The sequence below is a fragment of the Triturus cristatus genome, chromosome 5_1, assembly GCF_964204655.1.
Source record: "Triturus cristatus chromosome 5_1, aTriCri1.1, whole genome shotgun sequence".
Taxonomy (NCBI): Eukaryota; Metazoa; Chordata; class Amphibia; order Caudata; family Salamandridae; genus Triturus; species Triturus cristatus.
This window is the reverse complement of record NC_140587.1, coordinates 71081727-71108933: the sequence shown is the minus strand read 5'-3', so window position 1 is coordinate 71108933 and position 27207 is coordinate 71081727. Positions and strand designations below refer to the sequence as shown.

The following is a 27207-nucleotide window of genomic DNA, read 5'->3' as shown; positions in this document are numbered from 1 at the left end:
TTATGAGCTGCAGAGTAACAAAAGAATGTCTGTAACAAAAGCAGTAACCCAGTGACCTATGCACATAAAATACTGTTTTTTAAAATGTATGGTACGCGTTCTTTGCAGTAGGCATATTAACCCTCTGTGCTACATTAGATAAGTCAAAGCTGCCACTGGACAAAACTCTAATCTCTCTCCAGCAGGTACATTAATCACTGGTGTAATCTTGACACTTTTATTGTTGCTCGAAAACGGCTAATTCTACAAGTAACTTTGCAGTGCTTTTAAAACTGCTGCCTGCGGACCCCCTGGGAATGTTTCACGGACCCCTGTGGGTCCAGGGACCCCAGTTTGGGAAACACTGGTCTAAAAGAATCAGAAGACAAGACTCTCCTGAGTCAAGAACACGCAGGGCGTCATCGATCACTTGCAGCAGGGCTGTTTTAGTGCTGCAGTCTTGCTTGAAACCAGATTAAAATTCTTTGAGAAGATTGTTATCCTTAAAATGTAGGTAAAGTTGTTTCGCTACACATCCTTCTGTAATTTTCGCAAGAAAAGGGAGGTTGGTGATGGGCCAGAAGTTGTTGAGGTCTTTCGCATCAGCGGACTTTTTTTAAGAAGAGGGGTAACCTGCCCTATTTTAAGGGGACCCGGAAGGGAGCCTTGGCTGAGGAAGAGGTTAACCAGACTGGTCCAATAGGAAGGAGTGTGGGTGTAGACGTCAATGGCGATATGACTCAGGATGAGGTCAAAAGAATGGTTAGAGGGTTTTGTTTCAAGAACGCATTTGAGGAGGGCATCTTCAGAGATGACGTCAAAGTTCTGCCAAGTGACTAAGTATTTGCGCTCCTCCAGGGGGGTAGGGTGAGTGACCTGATCCACCAGTGATTTCACTTTTTCATCAAATAATATAGCGAAGTCTGCTGCTTTCTTTGGAGGATCCTCAGGCTTGATGGTTGAGGCAGAGCAGTTTGTATTTTTGTAATGATTCATACGACTTACACAGAACGTTGCCAGGTCCGAATCATATTTTTTTCCTAAACAACAAACTACAACTCCCAGCATGCCCATTAGCACTTCCAGGGTAGAGGTGGCAACAGAAGGACGTGCTTCCGGAAGGGGGCGGGCATTTAAACAAAGCCGGTACGGAGAGATGCTGCTGATTATTCCTAACTGCAAGTGTGAAGATGGATGTTCAAGAGCGGAGTGCTCTCTCTGTCTCTCTGGTCGGGTATGGGTGCTACGGCACTGGTTCTGATTCTTAAAGAAACTCTTGATGTTGGCCTAAATATTATTCCCGCCGATACGTTGCACCTATGTTTGTTTTTTCCTTACTTCCCACCTACCCATTCAGTCAGTGGAGGTCACGGAGCCTTGGTTATTACTTTGGTGCATTCTGGTATTTCCTGCCGTGGGGGAAACGGTTCATTTACTGGCACACTTATGCTACTTTGCAGAAACTGCCTGGTTTTTTGCTCCATTGATGATTGTCGAAGCCGGGTTGAGAACCGGCATGAGTGCTAATTACTTTGTCTATTAACATAGCTGTGATTGAAATGGCAGGAGTCATTTCAGGATTCCTTACAGATAAAAAAGGATAAACTACTACATGTTCTATGGCATTTGTGATACATGTTTTATTTCATTTACTGTGATATCTTTACCTACCTGAGGAATGCTAATGAATTCAAGGGATCACGGATATGGTCTGCTGTGATGTTAATTCCTCAATGGCTTATTCATGTTTTTTGTTTTATACCTTATTATAACAGGGGTCTATAGAGGGATTGGTGAAGCCACCCACTGTGATGTTCAAAAAGGCACATGTAATGGTGGGTATTTATTGAAGTATCATAATGTTGATTCAATAGAGCCGCTAAAGAGTTAATAGTAACCTTCATCTTTGTTATTCTAATTCACAGTTGCTATTATTGTCCTTGGAACCATCAAGATTATTATATCATTCTAGGAAGTCTAGAAGATGGTACTTTCTTTTCCTTTACAGGTACATAAAAGATGGTATAGCAAGATCTTATGAATTGGTACAATTTTCCATAGTTGAGCATTGTACTTATTGCATCGTCTTTAGCTTACAGATCTCCCTCGCTTGATCATATCGACCTTCTGTGCTATAATAGCAAACAGAATTGAGACGATAAGAGGTGGACCCTTTTTGTGCATCGTACCAACTCTGAGGTATCATCAGAGTTGACAAGAGCTACAGGAGCTGACAATTTTTGATGAGGTCAAATAGGTTTTGGGTCTGTTTTTGGCTTAATCAAGGAGGGTTCTGAAGTGTGACGCTTTTTCATGGAAGATGTGTTTCTGGTATTTTGATCTTGCTGAGAGCAGAATAGAGAGATGGATGGAGATTGAGCCATGGGGCAGAAGGAATAGGCCTTTCCTTTTTGATTTGAAGTAGAGGAACATTATCAATTACGACTGCAAGGCCAGAGAGGCATTGGGAGGTAAGATCATTGACATCTGAATTAGGGTCTAACATTGGAATTGATGGCATAGCAGAATCACAAAGAATGTCAAGGTCAATGGTTTTGGTGTTACGGAACCAGGTAGTAGTCCTTTTAGGTTGTCCAAGAGTTACAGAGTGAGATAGGTGCAGAGAGAAGGGGATGAGGAAGTGGTCGGACCAGTCTACTGGAATAGGGACAGCAATAGTTCGCATATCTGCTTTGGATATAACAAGGACCAGAATTGAGCTCTTAGAGTGTGTCGGTTCCGTGCAGTGTTGGATAAGATCATTAACTGAGAGAAAAGTGGCAAGCCTATTGGCAGCTGACTCTTCCAAGGAGCCCCAGTGGAGATTAAAGTCTCCCAGAAAAATCTGTCTGTCACTTTGAGAGTATCGGTCGCTGGTGAAGTCGGAGAGTTCCTCCAAGAAAGAGGAGCAGTCATCGGGCGGTTGATAAATGGCATGAAATCTGAAAGGGGAGCAGTGTTGCACTTGAAGCTCCAGAGAAAGGCATTTGAATGTATGGAAGGAGCTATTAGGAAGTACCTTGAATTGAAGGGAGTTTCTGAAGATGATTGCAATACCTCCACCAACTTTATCTGTTTTGTCATTTCTAAAGATGGAGTAGTCGGTGGGTAGCTGAAGATCAAAAATAGTAAGAGAGGTGTCGTTGAACCAGGTCTCTGTGAGGAAAAGAATGTCAAGATTGTGAAGAATGATGGTTCCAGAAATGTTCAGCTTGTGTTTAATTGCAGATCTGCAGTTGGGGAGCAAACAGCTCAACTCTGACAAGACTGTTTTGGTGAAGGGGCGTTTGGGCTTATAGGGGTGATAGGGATAATGTTCCTGTGTTATACAGAGCATGTTTTGTCGCTGATTGTTGTCAGCACATCCTTCTCTCCCGTGGAGACTCGTGTTGTCTGAGAGTTGCTACTCGGAGACCCTTCTCACAGGCGTCATTTGGATTTAAACAAGCGGAGAATCTCTGCACTTGCAGCGCCGGCGCTCGACCCCGCAGCTCCTCCACTGCCTGCCCCAAGAGCAGCCCCCACTGCATCTTTTAAACCACCCGCAAATGTGCCCCCCACAGCTGCTCCCCTGGTTAGCCCTCTACCAGGAAACCCTTTTCTGACCTCCTCCATCAGGGCCTCCTGGGCCATGGCGCGCACCAGCTGACGTCCGACGACCCTTCGTTCTTCTAGGAGTCTGACAAAGATCTCTTTCTCTCTTTTCCTGAAGGCCTTCTCGGCTTCCTCGTACATAGGATGCTGCAAGCAGCGTCCCCCGTTCTCCGCCACCATCCTGTCAATCATGTCGATCAGCACCCTCCGCTGCTCCTCCATTTCTCTTCCGGTGGCACTGTTGTTAAAAGACAGGTACCGCCCCCTAGAGTCATCCATTAACTCTCCAATATCAGCTCCCACCAAACTAATAAAAGCCTCTAATCCATCCTCTACGTTGTCTTCCCAGGTGGACAGCAAGACTATGTGCCGCTCCGCTCCTTTCCCGAATAAATCTTGAATTCTTTGCACCGCTCCCTCTTCTTCTTTCGTGAACCTCTCCGCCTCCAGCACCAGCACTATGGCGTGCGGGCCCGGGGCACTGAGCACCGCGCACTGAACAATCTCTTTAATAATTTTCATACTATCGTGGCTGGTGTCCAAGAAGCTGGGGGTGTCCACCACCACGATGCGTCTCCCATGAAAGTCACAGCTCCTCCTCTGACACTCCTGGAACTCTGACCATAGTGATAAGGGTCTGGTCACAAACTCTTCTCTCCCCAGGATGCTGTTCCCAGTGACACTTTTCCCTGCTCCAGTTCTACCGACCAGGATTATCCTCAGCTCCCGGTCACCGCCTCCTTCAGCACAGCCGGCAGCTCCTGCAAATTACAAAAATAAACATGACTTTAAAACCCAATCCCCTTCCAAACAATAGCACTATATACATAAGCACTAGAAATGCACCCAGGGGATGTTTCTAGCTTCTCCCAGCGCATCTTTGGCAGCATGGGGGTAGTTCCTGCCTAGGACAGTAAGGCTTGAAACGCATTCCAGACATGTGACACATCTCACTCCGGTATACGACACATGCCACAAGTCACAGTCACATGACATGTGCCGCAGCATTCCATACACTTCTCACATGCACTCTCAGGCCTAACTGCAGATAGTGCTAGCGGGTGATTTACAAAGGACCCTCTTTCATATGGGTAAAATAAAAATGAATAAAATAAAATATATATATATAAAAATGAATTAAAAAAAAATATATATAAACTAATACATTGATGCCCATGGCATACAGGATAAATACATATTCATGACCATACAATTGTGAATCGCGCGGAGGAGATTGAAATCGCCTTGATATGACACCTGTAGTGACATTCAAAGGAAAACAGTCTGTGGTAAGCACAGCTGAGGAAGCCACGTGATAATCTAATGAAAACACAAATCATTTTACAGGCTCACTCTGCAGTGAAGTAGAATCTTACAAAATTAGGGGAAAAACTTCAACGGGATAAGACATGCGATGATCGTGGCTCCATCACACAAGCTTTCAAACATTTCGTGTCTGCAAATGTACAAGAAACACATCTGCATTCCTTGATTAACAGCTCAGCCACTGTGACACTTTCCATGTTGTGAGAAGTTGGCCTGGTATATGATGTTCACTAGTTAAAGTGACCACCTTGTACCATGCCAAGCAACCCTTATGGTGTGGTTGTAAGTCAACCTTTTCGGACTAGCTGCCCTAGTGGTAGCGTAGGCTAAGCAGTCTTTGAGGCTAAACTCGTTAAAGCGTGTTAAGCAGGCTGTTTTACCAAATGCAACCCCCTTTTATACCAATGAAAGGACACCACACAGATATATATTGAACATATATATGTATTTATTTCTCAAAGTAACCCCTAGACTCTTTATGAGCACAGGAGCACAAATCGTCAAACAAGATTACAGTAGAATACACAGAAGTTGCACTTTATATGGATAGGCCCTGGTGGCCACTCGAACCATATACTAAAATAGTGGTATAAGTACCACGAACAGAAAAGGGAAAAGGCCTAGGGCCTCTAGAATCGCTGGGCCTACAAGGAGCTAACTTTAGTTAGTGACCAGGAGGTCCACGGGTTGCGTGTGCAGAGCAAACAGTCACACGCGAGCTCCCATAGGTTTTCAATGGGTGCGTAAAAGTTACAAAGTTACTGCAAAAAGGATCTTCCGGATGGACTATGAACTCAAGATTGGAAACACAGACACTAGAGATGATACTCTACACTTGGGCACCGGAGTGCCAGCTTTACCTCACCCACAGGAAGCGGGTGCATAGGTCTCGAAGTGCGTCGGGTTTCTTCTATATGTTCAATGGAGCCTGTAGACAAGGATGCTGCAGGCGGTCGGTCCGGAAGGGATGCGGTGGATCCAAGAGTGGATCGGAGTTGTAGAAGACCTGTAAGCAGAGGGGACAGTGTTCACAGTCACTAGCCAGTGACCAGCGTGGCACCAGGTGGGTACCAGGCGATGTCGGGTGCAAACAGGAGGAAAGGTGCAGCTTGTCTCTGCAGCCACGTGGTCCCTGAAGGTGGACGACGTCCAGGAGTTGGTTCACGAGCTGTCCCATGCAGGCTCTCGCTGTCGGCGGTGTCGGCGACTTGATCGAAGCAAACAAGCCTTGGCAAAAGCAATTGTCAGGGAAAACGAAATAAGCTGATGGTTCTGACCAGCAGGGTCAGAGGGTCTGCTCCTTTGGAGGGGAGCAAGGGCCAGTCTGGAACAACCAGACCAGCGGTGTAGTTCTTGAAGTTCGTCGCCAAGATGGCCACTAGCCAACGGCCAGCAACCGGTTAGGCGCGTCGAGTGGCAAAATGCAGAGGGGCCCCACGCAGATCGTGGAGATGCTGGAGGGCTCACCTTTGTTGCAGATGCTGCTCGGGTGTTGGGCTTCTCAGGACCCAAAGCACAACCTGAAGGGAGCCTCGGTTGTCGCGCTTGCAGCTTGTCGTGGTCTTTTCAAGATGGCTGGCTCCACGTGTCTCGGTGCCTCCACGGGTTCCTTCTTTTCAGGGACTGTGGATCTGGCGGTGAGAGGTCTGGAGGTCCAGGTGTCGTCGGTCTCTGGGCTCGGGCTCCGGCGGGAGGCAGCGGCAAAGCAGACGTTGATTCGCTGGATGTTGCTTGCGTTAGCAAGGTGGTCACTCCCTGACCACAGGGGAGATTTCCTTCAGTCCTCTGTGCAGCAGAGCGTCGAAGTTCCCGTCTTCTTCTTGTAGTTAAGTTGATTCCAGGATGTCTAAAGTCTTAGGACACAGCTCCTACCTTTAAGCGGATTCTAGGGGCCGGACTACCTGCTAGGTCCCTCCCTAAGGGTGGGACCAGGAAGGGGGGTAGTTACACCCCCAATCCTTTGTCCAGCTCGCCCCAGGCCCGGGACTGGTGTGCCCCAGGACCGGTTTGAACTGGCATATGCACTGAGGCTCCTTGTGAGCCTCAGGCATGTCTGGTTTCTTTCAAGCCCTACCTGACCAATACACAAAATCCTGTCTGGGGTGGTGCATGCACCTCCCCTGGCAGGAAACCCTTTGTCCACACCTCCCAAGCTGGAAGGACTCCCAGCAGCAGGAGGGCAGACTTGTGTCTGTGGTGGCAGCATCCATTTTGTGGAGCTGAGGCTATGTCTGATTTTACCAGGGTTTCAGGTACTGTACATGTCGTGCCCCTCTAGAAGGGTGGAATGCTAACCCCGTCGCCAGAATTGGCGAGGGGTTAGTATTCCAATTCGTATGACACCTTACTCGACATGTTTTGATAAAGTCAAACCAAAGATAGCATTTAACCGCGAGGTTCATAATGCACTTAAGAGTATATGGTATGACAATATCTGGAAACAGTAGAAGGAAGTGGTTCCGACCACTGCAGACAGGCTCAGCTCATGCCAGAGCACCATCTCACATGGAACCAAGCACTCTGCCTTCAGGATTGTCAAGGCCTGCTATAGGAGTGGCTGATAGGTTACCCTGTGTTCCATTTAAGGTTAGGTATAGGTATACTACACCTAAGTAAGAGGTGGTTACACCAACTTACCCCAGCTGAGTGATCAGCCAGTTGTGTCAAATTTGTTAGGCCAGGCCAGGGGTGGCACAATACATGCTTCAGCCCCTGGTAGGCCTTAGATACACCAATGCCCTGGGTACCTAGTGTACACTGGTACAGGGGCTCACAGGGTGATCCACTTCCAATTGGTTATGCACCTAGGGTGCATAGTGTAAATGTAGTAGAGCGAACAGCAGGCTGGGGGTCTGATTGGCAGGCCCACAGCCTCAATATGTCAAAAACCAGTGAAGCAAAAAGCAAAAATTTGGGGTGACCATAGGATAGCAGACCCTACTCTCCTACACATGTGCTTCGGTTTTTGTAGACTAGTAGCTTATTTACAAGCCCCTTGCGCCGCCGGTGCGTTACGTTGCCTGAAACACCGGCGGCACAGCCTGCTGTCGGATATTTACAAGGACAGGTAAAGCCAGCCTGCGTGGCTTTACCTGTCCTTGTAAATATCACCCCTTCTCACGCAACACTTTGCGTGAAAGGGGCGTGACATGGGTGTTGCTGTGGGTGTTCCCTTGCAACACCCATGGAACCAGACACATTTCCAGATTTACGAGCGATCGTAAATCTGGAAATGCGTCAGAATTCTACGCCACCCTCGGGGTGGCGTAGCGAGGCGCATTTTCTCCTCATTTTTTTCCTCTTTCAATGTGTGCTGAATTCTACAGCACGCATGGAAAGAGAAAATCCCCCCAATTTATTGTTTTTGTGCAGGAAGGTGCACCTTTCTGCACAAAAACAATCTCCCCACAACACAGGTCTCCTATTACCATGGTGCAAGGGTGCCTGCACCAGCTCATGGCAGCTGTTTGTGCGCCAGCGCAGGGGGAAGCACAGAGATGAGACATATTGTTGTAAATATGTTGCATCCCTGTGCTTTGAAAGTGAGCCAAATGTCTTGAGGCACGCATTGAGTCACAGAAAACTTGCCTGTGGGGATATTTTTCTTGCCGTTTCCTTTTACCTCGCCTTGCCGGTGACTGCCCTGGTTCCCTCACGCCGCTGCAGCCCACAACAACACAGCGCGGCCAGCGTGGGGTAGAGGACCACAAGACCCATGGTCCTTAGCGGTGGAAGCCGCCCCCGCCCTCACCGCGCCCGGAGGCGCATAAATCAGAGCGGAGCCCCCGCCCTGCAGATTGCTATGCCCCAATACACCATCACAATTGCAAGCCATTATGCCCCAAATGACCATCAGGAACCCTTCATCCGCCAGGCAATTGGGTCAGTCCTCACTACACCAGATGCCAATATTCTAGTTGGGGGAGATTTTAACATAGTGCGAGACACTACTTTAGACCGGGCGCCCCAGTGAGTGGGTACAGCAGGAGCACTCCCCCCCACAAGGACTTCAGTGGCTTACAGACTCAGGACTGGTGGATGTGGGGAGGGCCGACACCCCACAACAAAATCATTTACACATTTCTCTGCCGTACACCAGTCATACTTCAGAAATGACTTCTTCCTAGCCTCCACCACTTTTTTGGGGTCAGTGACAAAACCTGACATAGAAGTTGCCTCACTCTCAGATCACTCCCACATATCCTTGGTACTGCATCTGCCCCATATCAGACAAGACGCTATGACGTGGCGCCTCAATCCTAAACTACTTTCATATGTATCAAACATTAATGAGATCTACCTCGCCATCAACGATACACCACACACACCAATCTCCACATTGTGGGACACACTTAAAGCGGTCATGTGAGGAACTTTCATAGCCATAGCGGCAAGGCACAACAGGGAGCACAGAGCTAAGCGCGCAGAACTAGAGGGGAAGGTGAAAGACCTAGAGGAAGCGCATAGACAGACGGGGACCCACAAAGCACGGCAGCAATTAACTACCGCTAGAAAGCAACTCAAGGCTCTAAACATGGACATGGCAGCGCACAGCTTGCTCTGCACATGGCACAGATACTATGCTTGGGGGAACCATGCGGTCAGGCTGCTCACACATAGATCACGCACTCAAACACAGGCCCATCGTGTGTAGGTTGTAACAGATCAACACTAATGCCCCTTGACGAGGGACACCGAAATTGCAGGAGAATTTGTCCAGTTCTATGCCCAAGTCTACACAAAGGAGAATCTGCAGCCTGTGCATGGCATCTCCTATGTTGAGAAGGCCCCCCCCCCTAACAAAAGTGACGGAACCTGTAGCCTCGCCGTTAAAAGAGGACATAACCACACAAGAAGTCCTCGATGTGATAGGGAGACTTCAAGTAGATAAAGCCCCAGGACAAGATGGCTTTATAGCTGCCTTTTATAAGATATTTGAGAAACAACTATCCCCTGGGCTGGCTCAACTGTATAACTCTTTTAGCTCCACTGACACCCTCATGGAAACCATGAAAATAGCCATAATAACGGTCTTCTCAAATCCCGTAAAAGACCCACAGCAATGTGCCTCCTACCGCTACATATCCCTCCTAAACGTAGATGCTAAGATATTTATGGGATCCTAGCTAACAGATTGGGTAAGTTCATGCCTGGACTGAACGACCCAGATCGAGCGGGCTTCATTCCGGGGCGCACTAGCGGAGACAACACAAAGCGGATACTCCACCTCATTGATAAAACCAATCGTGCACAGACACCCACATTGCTTTTATTAATTGATGCTGAAAAGGCATTTGACCAGGTGCACTGGTCCTTTTTGTGAGAAGTGCTGGAGGCCATAGGTTTAGACCCCTGTTTCCGCTAGTGGATCTGGGCTAGCTATACAGATCCCAGGGCCATGGTTCATGTCAACAACACTCTATCTCCGATATTCCCAATATCCAGGTGAACACAACAGGGGAGCCCCCTTTCTCCCCTCCTCTTCGCGCTCTATATGGAGCCTTTGGCAGAGTGAATCCGAGGGCACCCTTTCATTGAGGGAGTGAGGATGGGTGGCCAGGCACACAAAATAGCACTATACACTGATGACGTTCTGCTCACAATTACAAAACCGCGCCAGTCGCTGCCTCCACTGATGGTGGAACTGGCAGCATTGGGGGAAGCATCTGGGTTTAAGATGAACGCCACCAAATCCCAAGCTCTAAATCTCACTGTACCGCGAACCAAGCAAACGCACCTGGCTACCACTTTCCCTTTCTCCTGGGTTGCACAGGGCATCATTTACTTAGGCATTCGGATATTTCCCACGATTGATAAATCTATCTCACACAACTATAACACACTGTTGGACTTGGAGCGATCGCTCAGCCAATCCTGGCACGGGGGTCCCATATCCTGGTTAGGGCGAATAGCTGCCGTAAAAATGACTATTTTGCCTAAAATGTTATATGTAATGCAGGCACTGCCATTGAAACCACCCCCTTCGTGTTAAACAAGTTGCAATTAGCATTGGAGTCCTTCATTTGGGGCGGTAAAAAAGCTAGGATGGCCAGAGAACGTGCATATCTCCCAGTGGACAAGTGGGCACTGGGATACCTCACTTGATACGTTATTGCCCGGCGGCACCATTGAGGTTTCTGGTGGAGTGGCAACGACCACTGACGGAAAAGCAGTGGTGTTTTGCAGACCACGCAGTAGCTGTAATTCATATTTGTAAAATACCTTGGCTACTGTGGAAGAAAAGCCCACCAGGAGTGTATATCTCCCCGATAGTCAGGGCTACCATGGGCGTCTGGGACAAACTGAGCGTTACTAAAGGCCTCACTACCCAGACCCCCCACTCACTCCGATCATTGGGAATTCGCTATGCACGGTGCAACATTTTCCCGTTGGCAGGAGGCTAATTGCAAGCGTATAGGTGAACTTTTTGATGAGCAGGGACTACAGAACTTCTCAGAGCTTCAACGGGACTTCGGCCTCCCAGACTCAGAGTGTTGGCAATACGCAGCAGTCCACCATTGGGTGACTCAGCCGGACATCTGACCCCACGCTGGTAGGCCCCTTACACACTTTGAGTGATAGCTCCTGGCACGGAGTGATGATCGGCGTTTACTGTCTGACATTTACTCTTTCTTAAACACCTCTACCAATCCTTTAAAGTCACCAGCCAGGTCACAATGGGAAACAGAGTGTTAACAAATGTTGACAGAAAAAGAGTGGACAGACATTTTGCAACAAGCACGTACATCGCCAAGTAGCGCAACGGGGAAGGAGACACTTCTCAAACTAGTGCCCTATTGGTGATACACGCCCGCCTGCCTATCCAATTGGAAACAGGGATGCAGCGATAAATGTTGGCGACTCTGTGGCAACTCAGGCACATTAACACATTTACTATGGTACTGCCCAAAAGTACGGGCCCAATTAACAGAACTAACTTAAGACAAAATCCTAAACGTACTACTTTTGGTATTCATAGAAGGCATTTAGTAGTAGTAAAGTTAGGATTTTGTCTTAATTCTGTCTTAAGTCTGTCCTAAGTTTGTCTTAACTTTGTCTTAAGTCTGTCCTAAGTTTGCCTTAAATTAGTTCAGTCGTGGTTCTTATACCACTTTATTGGTATATGGTTTGGTACGCCCCTAGGGCCCAAACGTGTATTTGTGCTATTACTGTTGATTGCTAACTTGTAAATTAAGTACTTTGAACTCCAGCCTCATAAAGAGACTAGAGGGTGTGTTTTATCTTAAATACATATATTTTAAATATATACCTGGTGTGGTTGTCCTTTCATTTGATCATTCAAGAGATTATAGACTGGTAAAACAAGCTGCTTTACATTCCTTCAAGACTTAGCCTGAAGGCTGCTCTCCATAGCTACCACTAGGATAGCTTTCCATAAAGGTTGTCTTAACCAATTCACCATAAGGGGTTGTTTGGACTGTTACAAGGTGCCCACTAGAACTAGTGGACAGCATATATCAGGCCACCTTCTCACAGTGTAGACTCCCCAGATGGACACACACCAGTTCTAGTCAGAATGCTTAGTGAAGATAGGCGCACGCATCTTAATGTAGCCTAAGTATACATATGATTAGTGTACAGTACAATTTAGCAGAAGAGACATAAATATAGGTGGAATACTTATTTTGGTATTCCTTTGCTCCCCTTTCTTTCTCTTTTTTCCTTTCTTTCTCATTGAATATCATTTGATTGAAGCTCTGTATATCCGCAAGGGACTGGTATAAACAATCATGGAATAAGATGCATTACATTTAGGTAAGGAGACAATTTTCTCTACCTGCACCCCTGAGTTTGGGCTGTTGCACTATCCTAGCACGTGTGTTTTATGGTGGTGGGTGAATTAGTTGCGCAGTGCACTTTTGAAAATTGAGCATAGAGGACTGATAATGGCAACATTTGCTGCTATGTTTTGCTCTTTTTGTTTCCTACAGTACCACAAGTGAAACCTGAGGATGAGATTGACACACCCAGGTCTAATGTATGGTCAATTTAAACCACTTTTTCTTTCCTTTAGCGTTAAAGCAGAGTAACAGTCTATTTCTGGTCCTGATGAATGCCCATGAACTTATATAGTCAGGTAGGGGCAGAAACATGTTGCCGATCACACAGACATGATTCTTCCCTTCTGTTGCTGGGCCAATCCCGAGCAGGTGAAGGCAGGACAATAGTTCAGCAAACACAACTGTGCTCCCCAATCATGTCCTGCAGCACAGCTTGCTGCTCAAGCCTGAGACCCACAAACAACCCTACCAGTGCTTATCACTCCTTCCCCAGAGCGCACCCTGCTATTCCTGCACAGAGTATATTCCTATTTTATGTGTTTTATGTTTTTGGTCAATAAAAACCATCACACATTCAGTCATTCATTCCATTTCATAAAATTTGATTATACACTTATGTTTCTGACAAATCTTTTAAAACAAACTTGTACTTCCATTTTAAAAATAAGTATAAAAATTACATTAATACAGTCTTGTATGGCCTCAATTTGAAAAACTAGCCACTCTGTGCATGACAATTTTTCTCAGGGCTTTATGCAATCCAAATATTCAATATACAAGAGCCAGTTTTTAAAGTGCTATTATGCAAAGGTACAGCTTAATTCAAGTGTCTTCTTTCTCGTTAGCACGAGTTTTAAAGTGCATTGTCTTTATTCGTTTTAATCGCTTCTTTAACTCAAATTTCTGTAGATTGGACCTTCAGGTCTTTAGCTCAACAAAATTACTGTTCTTTCCTTGTATGTTACATAATCCCTTTGTTAAAGTGCAGTTACAATGTGCTACCCAGTTAAAGTTCTTTGTCAAGGTGCTGATGCTCTAAATTGATTGTTCTAATGCTTTCAAGTTTGTTTTTACAAATTTTACACCCCGGCATATAAGCGGTATAGAGGAGCCACCCAACCAATGGTTTACTGCTTGCCTGCATGTTCTTATTTCTAATTCTCAAAAGATTCTTTTCAACATTGTCTTTCTTTCTGTCAGGTAACTCGGGCAAACACAAAATATGTGTGCAAGAGTTTCTTCCGTATATTTACATAAACAACATTCTTTGTTCGATGTCTGATCCTTCCAGGATAGCATCAGTTCTTTTATTTCCCATTTTCCAAAATGGTACTGCATAAACTGGAGTTTTATTTTCAATGAAAATCGTGCTGTAAGATAATCCTGTTGCCATAGTTTTTTGTAGGAATTAATGACTGTCCAGGCATGATGTCTTAGTGCAAAGCTTGTCTTATCTGTTAAGTATGAAAGATGCTTGTTAGTAGCTTTTATCACTTTATAAAAGGCTTGTTTACCAATATTTGCACTCCAAGCATCTTCTATTCCAAGTTCTTTGATAGCCTGTTTTAGATATAGCCCCCAAGAATCGTATTTCTTTTGATGTAATTGCTCCTCTATTTCCTTCCAGCACATATGGTTGATTGACCCTCTTTCTGACACGCATAATCTCCAACACAGTTTTATAAAGGCTCCTTTGCATTGGTATTTTTGATTCAGCAGCTCAAATTCTAAACGCACCTGTGCTGGAGATGCAGTTTTCGTGAAGCTGAGCATGGATTTGTATACTCTTGTCTGGATCTTATTTTAAATGCCTTCTGTGCGTCCTTTCAATGTCTCTATACCAAAAGTCACTCTTGGCATTAACTGAGCACTCATCACTGCGACCATCGGACACATCACCATGAAGAAAATGCACTCAGGAGCCCCAACAGACCCCTGCCACCGCACATTTTCCACAGGGCCGCCGCTGCCATCGCACCCGAATTAGGACGGACAATCAACACCTCCGTCAGAGCCAGCACCTGCCCCGAAGACTGGAAATGGGCAGAAGTGAAACCCCTCCTCTAGAAACCAACGGCCGACCCTACAGACCTGAAAAACGACCTGCCCATCTCTCTCCTCCCCTTCGCAGCCAAAGTCACCGAGAGACTTGTGAACGCCACGCTGACCGCCTTCATCGAAGAGAACTCCATCCTAGACACCTCTCAGTCTGGCTTCCGCAGCAACCACAGCACTGAGACCACCCTCCTCGCATGCTACTAGACCAGGGACACACCGCGGCCCTCATCCTTCTATACCTCTCCGCAGCCTTCGACACCGTCTCACATCGCACGCTCGCAGCCAGACTCCACGACGCTGAGATACAAGGAGCCGCCCTCGACTGGATCCAATCCTTCCTCTCCGGCAGAACTCAGAGGATCAGACTACCCCCCTTCCTCTCCGAACCCACTGACATCAACTGCGGAGTACCCCAAGGATCATCGCTCAGCCCGACGCTCTTCAACATCTACATGGCCCCCCTCACCGCCATCGTCAGACAGCATGGGCTCAGCATCGTTTCCTATGCCGACGACACCCAGCTCATCCTCTCACTCACAAAGGATCCCGAAGACACCAAACTCTGCTTCCAGGAGGAAATGAAGAACATGGCAGCCTGGATGAAGGACAGCTGCTTGAAGCTCAACTCAGAGAAGCCCGAGGTCCTCATCCTCAGACCCTGTGCCTCCACCTGGGACAACACCTAGTGGCCCTCTGACCTCGGCAACCCACCAACCCCGACAGACCACGCTCGTAATCTGGGCATCATCCTTGACTCCTCTCTCTCCATGAACCGCCAGATCAACGCAGTCGCGTCCACCAGCTTCAACTGCCTTCTTATCCTCTGTAAGATCTTCTAATGGATCCCCCCCGAATGCAGAAAGACTGTCACCCACACACTCACAACCAACAGACTGGACTACGGAAACGCCCTCTATGCCAAAATCAACAGAACTCTTCTACACAAACTCCAAACCATCCAGAACGCCGCAGCCAGACTCGTCCTCGGGACACCACGTCACAAGCACATGACCCAACACCTACGAGGCCTTCACTGGATCCCCATCGAGAAGAGGATCACCTACAAACTCCTCACCCACACCTACAAATCCCTCAACAACATTGGTCCATAATACCTCAATGACAGAGTATCCTTCCACGTACGCAAGAGGAACCTCTGCTCCTCTGACCTCACCCTGGCAGAGGTCCCATGCATCCACAGAAACAGAACCGGCAGGAGAGCTTTCTCCTACATTGCAGCCAAGACCTGGAACGAGCTCCCTTTGAACATCAGACGTTCCCCAACCCTGCTCACGTTCAGGAAGGACCTCAAGACCTGGCTCTTTGACTGATCCGGAGCCGCTTCCCCTCCACCCCCAGCGCCTTGAGACCCTCACGGTGAGTAGCGCGCTTTACAACCCCTGATTGATTGATTGATTGACTGTTAAAAGATGGTCAAATGAAGGACAGCTCAGTTTCGTTTTTAATGTTCTGAAGCCTTAGTTTAAGGATTGCGCTTTCGCCTGCATTGTTTCTATATGTTGTTTACCTTTCATTTGATACTTCACGATAAGTCCTAAGTATTTGTATGACCTAACTTCCTCCACTTTTTTTCCCTTCCAAGAAACAGTTGTTCTTCTTGATCTACGAGTCTACCATGTATGTTTTTAAGGCATCCATAATTCTCTGAAGTCCTATTGGCATTTGATTCAATAAGACAATATCGTCAGCGTACTGTAGATATTCCATTTCTTCTTGAGCCAGTATGGGCGGAAGAGCGTTGACGTTCCGTATAGTTTGTGATAAGTCTGCTAAATATAAATTGAAGAGGCATGGGGCCAATACACACCCCTGTTTTAATCCTTTATTTGTGTAAACTTTGTTCTTTACACTCTTGCCATCACCAATTTTGACCTGGGCCCAAATTCCTGTATATAGCTCTTTAATTGCCTTTAATAGGATATTCGGTACACCCCATGCAGCCATCTTTTTCCACAAGTCCTCCCATGGCACTCGATCAAAGGCAGACTACAGATCTACAAAGCAGGCATATAGCTGCATTTGTCTTGTTTTAGCCTTCTCTGCCAACAGTGTCAGTGCTGTTAGATTTGTTAAGGTCCCAATTCCTGCAGGACAATAGGTTTCTTGTCACAGGGAGGTGTGACCAACTCCCAGAAAGGATTTAGTGTGTTGGGCTCGGGTGGGGGCACTTGCCAGCGTTACCAGACTGCTTTGAAGGGCACATTTGGTGCCCTCCTTGCATACTCCGGTTTGGGCAAGTTCAGGGAGACCTTGCCTCCTGTTCTGGCGTGAAACTGGACAAAGGACATGGGAGTAGTCTCACCTCTGTCCAACCGCTCCTGTGGAAGGGAACCCCCGAATTGTCCCGACCCTCTCCCTAGGGTACTTAATGCTTACTTGATTGTAGATCACTAGATTCATTGTGGGACAAGATTCAGATCCGAATCCACTTCACTTTGACCATCTTGGCACTCTGGACTTCGCTGGACCTCACTTGGAAACTGAGACTGCATCGGGAAGGCTCCTCCTGCTCCTGGACTCGCTTTTCTGTCAGTCGCCTGCAAACGTCCATGCCTGTGCTCCATCAAAGATCTTCTCCAGGCCTGTTGGCATCAAGGACATCCGGAGAAATCTCCCTTGGAGTGAAGGAGTCACTCCCCTGCATCTGCAGGCACTGCAACCTCACTGACTGATCTGCTTCTCCGGGGTTCCTACGGACTCTGAAAGGCTCAGCAACACAGGTGGTGGTTCTGCAACTCTCTTGAAGCTTGAGCTGTCTTCTCAGCAAGTTTGAAGTCAGTATACCTCGTTGGAGCTGCTGGGACTGTACTCCTGTGCAGCACATCGACTTGCCTTTGCCAAGGCTTGGTGACTCTCTTCTCCAGAGATCTTTGGGCTCCAAGTGGCTCCAGCCTTCAGCAAGTCTTGCTCCCAAGATCACCGTACTCACCGCATCCTCTGCACCGTGGGCCTGCATCCTTGGTGAGTTGCTCGAGGTCCTCTGCGACTCCTGTGCCTCCAGCTTGGGGGGCCATCCGAGGGTCTTCTTTGCCCCCAGTGGGCTCCCCTGCTTGCCCGGGGCCTACTCTGACTTACCTGCTCGTGGTGAGTACCTTGCTGGTCTCGACCATGCACCTTTTGTCTTCGGCCACGTTGTTGCTGCTGCCAAGGCTTGATAGTGCTCCTGCCGTACACCAACCCCCAGGCTCTCGAATTCCGATATGGGACAGCTCATACACAGCTCCTGGTCATCCACAGCATTGCCTGGTCCATGTAGCTGCAGAGACATGGTCACCGTCAACCTCCCTGCAACAGGCGACCTTGGTGGGCACTCGACTACCATGCCTCCTGGTCACTCCCAAGCAGCATAAACTCTGTCCCCTCCGTTTGCAGGCACTCCTTTTCCTGAATCCACCCTTGGATTCCACTGGACTCTTCCAGCCTCTTCGCCAGCAGCATTTGAATTGAAGTCCTCCATTGTGGTCTACAACGGTTTCCGACGTCACATTGTACCTATGCACCTGGCTCCCCTAGTGCAGGTAACCTGGTCTCCTGGGTATCCACGGGTGGGGTTATTCTCGAACCAACCGTCTTTCATGGGGTGTCATCCAAGTCCTGTGGAAAGGGTCCTTTTTTCTAAAAACTGCAACTGAGACTTCCTCATTGACTTACCTTGAGCATGTGGTCATGTATTCACTCTGCACACAGCCTCCGTGGAGGTCCTGGATATTTATCTTGTGTGGTTCCTTGGGTCCCCAGCACTTCTAAGTCTTCTGGGTCTATTCTCAACTTCAGTCGTGGGTTGCATTCCACTTTTTTAGTACATGGTTTAGTCTTCCCCTGGAGACCGCTGTGTTTTTGTGCTATTTACCTGTCGTATTGATAAAGTATTGTGTGTACTGTGTTTATATCTCCGGGAGGAGATATTGCAATGTGTTAGTGCATGTTTATAATAAAATACATATTTTTGTAACTACACTGTGGTTCTTTTTCACTTAACCTACACTATATGATTAGTTCTGGTAAGACAAGCTGCTTTACACTCCTTCTAGATTAAGCCTGAAGACTGCTCTCCAAAGCTACCTCTTAGAGAGACTAAGGTTGTCTAAGACCACTAAAATCACCATAAGGGTTGTCTGGATTAGAGCACGGTGCTTCATTTACATAAGTGTGCACCATATACTAAGCCAGCATTGTACATTCTGCAAAAGGCAGGCCTCACTAGCAAGGCCACCAAGTGCCAGATAGGGCGGATCAAGTTTGTGCACTTGGGCCACCTAGTAGGTGGAGGCCAGGTTCAGCCACTGGAGAGCAACATTCAGACCATCATGGAGTGGGTTGTTCCCACCCAGACTCAGGTCAGAGCTTTCTTGTGCCTGACTAGGTACTACAGAAGATTTGTTAAGGGGTATGGGTCCATTGTGACTCTTCTTAATGAACTCACATCCAAGATAATGCCCAAGAAGGGTCTATGGACAGCAAGTTGTCAAAAGGCATTGAATGACCTGAAGCAGGCCATGTGCACCTCTCCCATTCTGCAAAGTCCTGATTATTCCAAAACCTTCATTGTCCAGACAGGTCAATCTGGAAACAACTACCCCCTAGGCGGAGCGAGTGACTTGAAAGTGGGACTAGTAGCAATTCCTCCATGAGCCTAGAGTACGGTGTTGGAGTGACACGGCGAAGTACACACAGTCCATTGGAAGTCTTGTGAAGATGACCTCAGGGGAATCTCGTGAGAGGGGAATCCAGTATGAGAGGGGAATCCTGGTGAGAGAAGGATGCTGGAAATTACTTCACCATCCTGCAGCTGGAAGCACTGCTGCATCTTTGGAACTTTTGAAGACTCGCCAACAATAAACAGGAGGTCATCTGCCGTAGGAAGCTTGGTGTTCATGGAGCCAGGACGTCTTTGTGAAAACGTAACATCCTCAGTCTTCACTATCTCTCCACATGCACCATCACAGTAAACTGTGCATATAGACTTTGGTTGTGAACTTCCACGCCTTGAGTCCAGGTAGGACCAGATCCGCAGTGCACCACTGAATCGTGCCAAGTAGAACTGGTGATCCTAGCTGCAATTGTATCATCGTCCTGTTTTGAAAGCTGCCGAATAGACTCTCTGGAGTTTTCTGTTGTTGTGTTATTCTCTCTCACAGGTTGAACTTGTTCCAGTTTTAATTAAGGTTGGGAGGGATGTAGTGACCGGCTGGTCACTGTTCTAGTGTTTTGAGAGCTAGCTTACATTACCACCCCACACCCTGCTAATAAAAGGGTCCAGACACACAGGCCCTGGGCCAGTTCTAGTAACCACATTGCGGTGTCTGAGTCATCCTTATTACCATATGGGGTCCTAGGGCCCCAAACCTGCACATTAGCTATAGGCCTCGGTAGTCTTCACTGTGTTCCTGTCAACTGTTGCCATTAATTTTCTTTAGCTGGCGCAGTACTGCCAAATGGCCACTGTATTACAGTGCCACTTTATTTTAAGGTCCTGTGGCTTTCTAACGCTGCGGGCTTCGTGTGCATTCACTGGGGCCATTGGGACACAAAATTAGAGAGGAAAAAGTTGTCACTTCTATTTTTAATTTCAACGATTATGTTATTAGGGAAAATTTTGATTTTTCACAGCCTGGTGGGCAAAACATCTGGATTTTATTAAAGGCACAGAGGCTAAGATTATGCAAATCTCCTTTACTACCAGCTCACAGCAGTAACTATTGAAGAATATAGAACTTCAGTGAGCATTCCAAGATACTATAAAGTCTCCCCATGCACAGCCATCTTCCTTCTTGCAGTGCTGCGAACCAAATAACTTCAACAAAAAATACTTAAACCCCGGTGGATAACAGTTCCCCAGTAGCAATTCCTTATTCTGAAAGAGAAAAAAAATTTACGGAACATCTTTAATGCCACTAGGGTGGGTTACAATGTTATGTGGAGGGATAATGTTAGCCTCCATGTCTTTAATAAAATCCAGATTTTCTGCCCACCAGGCTGTGAAAATCTAAAGTTTGTGGCATGACACAGAGGCTAACATTATGCAAGTTCAAAGTGTATTTAGTACATTATCAATCACGTTCGTGATTGGTCTAAAATAAAAAAATTTGAACATATTTTCATTCGACCAGTCTGCCGCCCTAAGGATGTCTTGTAGACCTCCTCCAAAGATAAAGGCTTTGGAGGCTGATGAACCCCAAAGGGAGTGTGCCCCAAAGATAGATGCATCCACACCACTCTCAATCATTACACCTTTTACTCCTCTTGCTAGAGTAGGTGAAGAAACAGGCTTATGAGGACTTTTATGCAAAATCAACAGTTGTGCAGCATTTCTTCTCATTCTCAGTTCTATTCTCATATTCTTTCTAGCACTTTACCATGTAGAGTCTCTCGTTCTGAAGTAAGTAATGCTAGACGATTGAGGCTGACATAGTTTTGGTTCTTCTTTTAAGGTAAAAGCAGATCCCTTCAGATTGATAGGCCTCCGCACATCTGCACCCTCCTCGACCAAGGACACACCTCGGCCCTGATCCTACTTGATCTCTCTCCGGCCTTTGACAATGTCTCCCACTGCACACTCACTACCAGACTCCATGACACCGGCATACAGGGAACCGCCCTCGACTTGCTTCGCTCCTTCCTCACCGGCAGAACCCAAAGAATCAGACTGCCACCCTTCCTCTCCAAACCCACGCAAATCAGCTGCGGAGTTCCCCAAGGATCGTCGCTCAGCCCCACGCTCTTTAACATCTACATGGCCCCCCTCGCCACCATCGCGAGACAGCATGGACTTAGCATAGTATCCTATGCCAACAACGCCCAGCTCATCATCTTCCTCACCAAGGACCCATCACCACCAGACTCAACTTCCAGGAAGGAATGAAGGACGCTGCATGGATGAGCAGCAGCTGCCTGAAACTCAACTCGTAGAAGACAGAGGTCCTCGTTCTCTGACCCTCCCGCTCTGCATGGGACAACACCCGGTGGCTCACCGCCCTCGGCAACCCTCCAACCCCCACGGACCACACCCAAAACCTCCGTATCGTACTCAACTCCTCCCTCTCCATGACCCAACAGATCTACACAGTCACCTCCAGTTGTTTTAACACCCTCCACATCCTCTGAAAGACCTTCAAATGGATCCCCCCCCAAAATCAAGGAAGACCGTCACCCACGGTCTCATAACTAGCAGACTGGACTACGCAAACGCCCTATACGCCGGGATCAACAAGTCTCTGTTCCGCAAACTCCAGCCCATACAGAACGCCGCAGCCAGACTCTTCCTCAGTATCCCTCGACACGAACACATCAGCCAACACCTGCAGAACCTCCACTGGCTCCCCGTCGAGAAGAGAGTCACTTTCAAGATTCTCACCCACACCTACAAATGCCCCCGCAACACCGGACCCCAATACCTAAACAAGAGAATCTCCTTCCACGTACCCAAGACAAACCTCCGATCCTCGGACCACGCCCTCACTGAAACCCCGTGCATCTGCAGAACCAGAACAGGTGGAAGAGCCTTCTCCTACATCGTGGCCAAGACCTGGAAAGAGCTCCCGATCGACTTCAGATGCGCCCCATCTATGAACATATTCAGGAAGACACTCAAGACCTGGCTCTTCGACTGAGCGGAGCTGCTTACCCCCCTGCCCCCAGTGCCTTGAGACCCTCATGTGTGAGTAGCGTGCTTTACAATCCTCTGATTGATTGATAGGCCCTGCGAATGACATCGAAGGCCTTCACGTCTGAGGTCCATCTAAAGGACACCAGGCAAAGTAGAACTGCAAGGGGCATATGTACAAGCCCCTATCGCCATCACAGCGTCACTTTTAGTGACGTGGTGGTGGCGATAGGGGCCTCGCCTTATTTACAAGGCAGTGTTTCGCCACTTAATGTGGATTAACGCTGCCTTGTAAATAAGGCACCCTTTTACACTGTATTTAGCGTGAAAGGGGAGGGCGATGGGTGTAGCGGTGGCGGCTCCACCGCAACACGTATTGCTTCTGATGCTGCCTCCTATTTACAAGGGCAGTGTAAATAGGAGGCAGCGGAAGAATTAAGACCAGGGAAAACCTGGTCTTACCCTGGCGCAACAATGAGAAATGTTTTGTTTCTCCTCGTTTTTGTTTTTTTCATGGGTGCTGCATTGTGCAGCACATATGAAAACAGGAAAAGGCAACATATGAAAACAGGAAAAGACAATTGATTGTTTATTTACAGGACGTCCCCCCTTCTTGCACATAAACAATAAAAAAAAATTAAATGCCATTTTGCAACTTCTGTGTGTCATGCCTTCAGCAGCACACATAGAAGTTACAAAGCAGCATTTTAAGAGTGTTTCTGTGCAGGAAGGGGGACCTTCCTGCACAAAAACAATCTTCCCCAGCACGCAGATTCCCTTGCAATATGGTGCAAGGGTGCCTGCGTTGGTGCTAGGCTGTAAAGTGGAGCACCAGCGCAGGGGGAAACGTAGGGCTGCACCACAATCTTGTAAATATGGTGCAGCCCTGCATTTTTGAAGTGGTGAAGCTACTTCCCTTGTACATATGCTCCCAAGTTTGTAAGAGATGCGTTTTAGGGATAAAGTTGAGTTTTGACCTCAACTAACTAGGACCCGAAGCACATCCCTAACGTCCCACAAGGCCGTGCACTTTGCAGTAGGCGGGCTATGAGCCGCATACTTCTCATTATCTTCTTAGTTAGTAAACTCTGGCCCGGAAAACACTATCGACTAAACAATGGACCGCAGATATAGCTGACCTGTAAACAACTGTTCTATAAGTTAGACCAGAGTTAAATCATTCTGATAGGTAATTGATTACATGCACTAGATCAGTTGAAACAGAATCAAAGTTTTTTTAAAAGACACCAAAGAACCTATAGTTTCCAAGCCAATCGATATGCTTTCCTTGTTCCGGATGCCCATGACTCAGATATGGGCCTGAAAGTGTCTGCCGAAAGGCCTGGGATCTGTCACTGTCTCATGAAATCTTCCAAGCTATCAGAACTAGTGCTCCCTGCTCTATGAGAGGGTGTATTTCTCCCTCTGGTCCTAGGATTACTTCCCTGAATGTTGGTATTAGAATGGGGAAGTCTACACTCATGTCTAGCATGATTGGGAACCAGTCTCCCCCACCCCCCTCAATGGCTACCATATTGCGCTCAGTGCATCTGCTTGGATGGTTTACACCATGTTCTTTTTTCAAGGTGTAGATTCACCGGAATCACCAATCCTATAATCGGAATACTGGCGGATCCTGCAGGACTTAAAATGTCCTTTCTGCAACACTGATCAGCCGAGAAATGAGCTGCGACGCACCCCGTATGATCGAGCACCAAGATGGCGTCCGGAGGGCTTTGAAACCGCCCCCAGAGGACAGAAGCCGTAACACTGCTCGTCTTCGTTTGAGCACTTGGTGGTGGACTCTCTGCCTTCCTACCGAGGCATAGATCTGCCGTCCGGCCCCCATGGGAGGAAGACAGCCTAAACGAGGAGTTTTCCGGTCCGAATCATCGGTAAGGTGCGGATACGGCTGGAAGGGTTAGGGGACTACGAGCTGAACCTGCGGCTGTCTCGCTGCTGAATCCCTTTGCGGATATGATGACCTCAGCGGGAGAATTAGCACCCACCGTGCAACATTTAATATGCATGGCGATCACCCTTCCACTCATGTGCTGCTCTCTCACGAATAAATCAATAACTTTCCCCGCTAGCGAAGATGCCAAGATTGCGCCCAGGGAGCTAGCTGTGGGATTGCTCCCGGGTTCCGAGAATGATGCTTTCTGATGCCGCTGACCTCTGTTTCTGTCCTTTTGAGAAGGCCCCCTTCCCTCGGCCCACATCCCAATTTACCGGCCAACCCCCCTGGGGTGATCGCTGCGTATTATTCTACTCACTTGCCCTCATTACCTCTGAGTTACGGTTGTGGCTGGAGGTGGAGTGACACACTCGCCCCCTTTCTAAAACACGCAAACACGGGCCCTGTCCTCTTGCCGCACCACTGCATAGATCACACCCCCTTTGCATTTCGAGTTATTGAGAATATTGGGGACCGACTGATTTCATACATCAGGGACACAATACCCGTGCCTGACCTCAAGATGGCTGCCTCAGTGGGTCGCTCCATGATGCTCTACTACTCCTGGACAATATAACTGGCCTTCGACCTTGATCTTGATCACAGCCCTCACCTGACCTTGATCCTGCTCACCCTTCTGGACTTTTACTCTGGGATCTTTCCCGTGACCATGGAGACGTAGCTATTTGACCAATGCCTGGTGGAGCTACCTTATAGCTAAAGAGGAGATGGGCTGTGGATTCCCCCTCAGCCGTCACCTACCTAGCCGGACTTTGGGCAGACTTTCCTTAGTCTCTCCATCATACCCCCCCTCCCACCCCTTCACCCCTCCCCCTTCTCCCTCTATGCTCCTTTCTGTGAGAAAGTGCCCTCTTTCTTGCATGGTATGCCCCCACTTTTTGCTAAATTGCTGAATGTACTTTTACTGAGTGTACCCTGGACTCCTGCCAATCAGGTGCCCAGGGCCTATGTTCCTTCCTTGAAACACACAAACTCCCAATTGGCAAACCCTGGCCACATGTCAGCCCCTAGTAAATGGTACCCTAGGTACCCAGGGCCTTGTGACCAGGGAAGACCCCTAAGGGCTGCAGCACTGATTGTGCCACCCTTAGGGGTCCTGTACCCTTACACACGCACACTGCCTTTGCAGGCTGAGTGTCTGGGTGCAGGACAAAATGAAGAGTCGACATGGCACACATCTCTGTGTGCCATGCCCAACACCCACACTGCCAAGACATATGTAAGTCACCCCTCTGGCTGGGTGCCTTATGCCCATGGTGTGGGCACAGGAGCAGGAGCCCTGTGCCCCTACAGTACCCAGGTCCATTCCCGGGCACTGTAAGTGCGGTGCTGCCATTTCAGAGTACATGGTGCTGAGAGCTCGTCAAACACGAGCTCCACAGCACCATAATGGCAACACTAAAGACTGGGAAGTTTGGTATCAAACCTCTCAGCACATTAAACCCACACTGATGCCAGTGTGAGATTTAATGTACCAAGCACCCCAGAGGGCATCTTAGAGATGCCCTCCTACAGCTAACCTACAATCCACGTCTGCTCTGAGGCTGCCCAGGCTGCCACACAGCAGACACGTTGCTGGACCCCTGGGTGGGAGAGCCCCTGCTCTCCCGGGCCTGCAACAATGCACATCCTGGGTGAGGTGATAGATCTCCTCCCCCAGGATGAGCAAAGGGAAGCTTCAAAGGCCTGCCGCCTCTAGGAATTTCCCCAGGCCACTGCAACCCCCCACTCTGGCGGGAAGCTTGGCCGGAAACCCCATACAAGGACAGGGGATGTGCCAGCCTGCCCACCCCACCCCTCAGGTGGGGGAGGCGAGGTGAAGCACATCTCCGGGCTCTCGCCATCTTGAAGATGGGAGACCCTGCCCTATCAGGATTAGGCTACTGCCCCCCTCCCACAGGAGAGGAGCAGGATAGGGGGTGTACCCACCCCAGGACAGGGACCCATTGGTCCCTGGCCTTCACCTACCGTAACGCCCCTAAATCTAGTATTTAGGGGCACCCTGAACCTTCCTTCCCCAGATTCCAGATTCCGAAACTACAAGAAGAGCGAGAAGAAAAGAAGACCTGCCCTGCAGCTGCAAAGGAGAGGGAGACACCAACTGCTTTGGCCCCAGCCCTACCGGCCTGTCGACCTCAGACTTGCTCCTGCAACCAGCAACCTCAGAAACCCCGGAGGACCTGGCTACCTTTGAACTCTGATCCCCTGGGACTCCCACGAGTAGAGGCTCTACTCAGAACCTACCTTTCACCTCTGGCAGCAGCCCGGAACCGCGATCCCAGCTCACTCTGCACTCGCCAAGCCTGGCCGGTGCCGGAGTGAACTAAACCCACGAGGACAACCCCACGGCGACTGTGACCCCGAGTCCGGCACCCAAGGACCCCCCTCGACTATCCTGAAGAAACTTGCAGCCTCAGAACCGAGTGCCACCCCAACCGCGATCAACAAGAGGGTAAGATTTCCGACATCAAAAGGCACCCCTGCACCCGGCTCCCCACGGCCCTCTGTGCCCAATCCCGGGGTACCTACCTATCCTCCAACTACCCAACTTACCCCTCGAAGTGGTGGTGGCACCCGAAGAGTCCTCGTTCCCGAGCCTGCAGTCTTTTTCCAAACCGGAGATTTCCCATAGAAATCAATTGAGCGCCCGACGGCTCAAAAGCACCCTGCAGCCAGCCGCCCGAGTGGCCCTGGCAGTGAAAACTCTACTCTAACCTACTTCCCCACTTGCCCTGAGTAAGTGAGCAGGAGCTCAGCTCCCACAGCCGCGTGGCCTGCCCGACAGCAGCCACCAACCCAGGTCCCCCTATCCCTCATAGGATAACATTGGGCCTAACTCTCTCTGC

The 27207-nt window shown here is 48.4% G+C and overlaps 1 protein-coding gene and 1 long non-coding RNA gene across 3 annotated transcripts in view; one reads left to right on the top strand and one right to left on the bottom strand.

Moving 5' to 3' along the window:
- LOC146830207 (uncharacterized) overlaps nt 1-27207 on the top strand; it is a 195064-nt gene that overhangs the window by 41044 nt on the left and 126813 nt on the right. The window lies entirely within an intron of this gene.
- The window catches only part of LOC146830206 (uncharacterized), a 219114-nt gene continuing 195314 nt past the window's right edge, over nt 3408-27207 (bottom strand). Inside the window, exon 6 of the mRNA XM_085604425.1 lies at nt 3408-4334. Within this exon, the coding sequence (XP_085460551.1) occupies nt 3409-4334 (926 nt within the window). The 3' untranslated portion in view covers nt 3408. The remainder of the gene's footprint in view (nt 4335-27207) is intronic.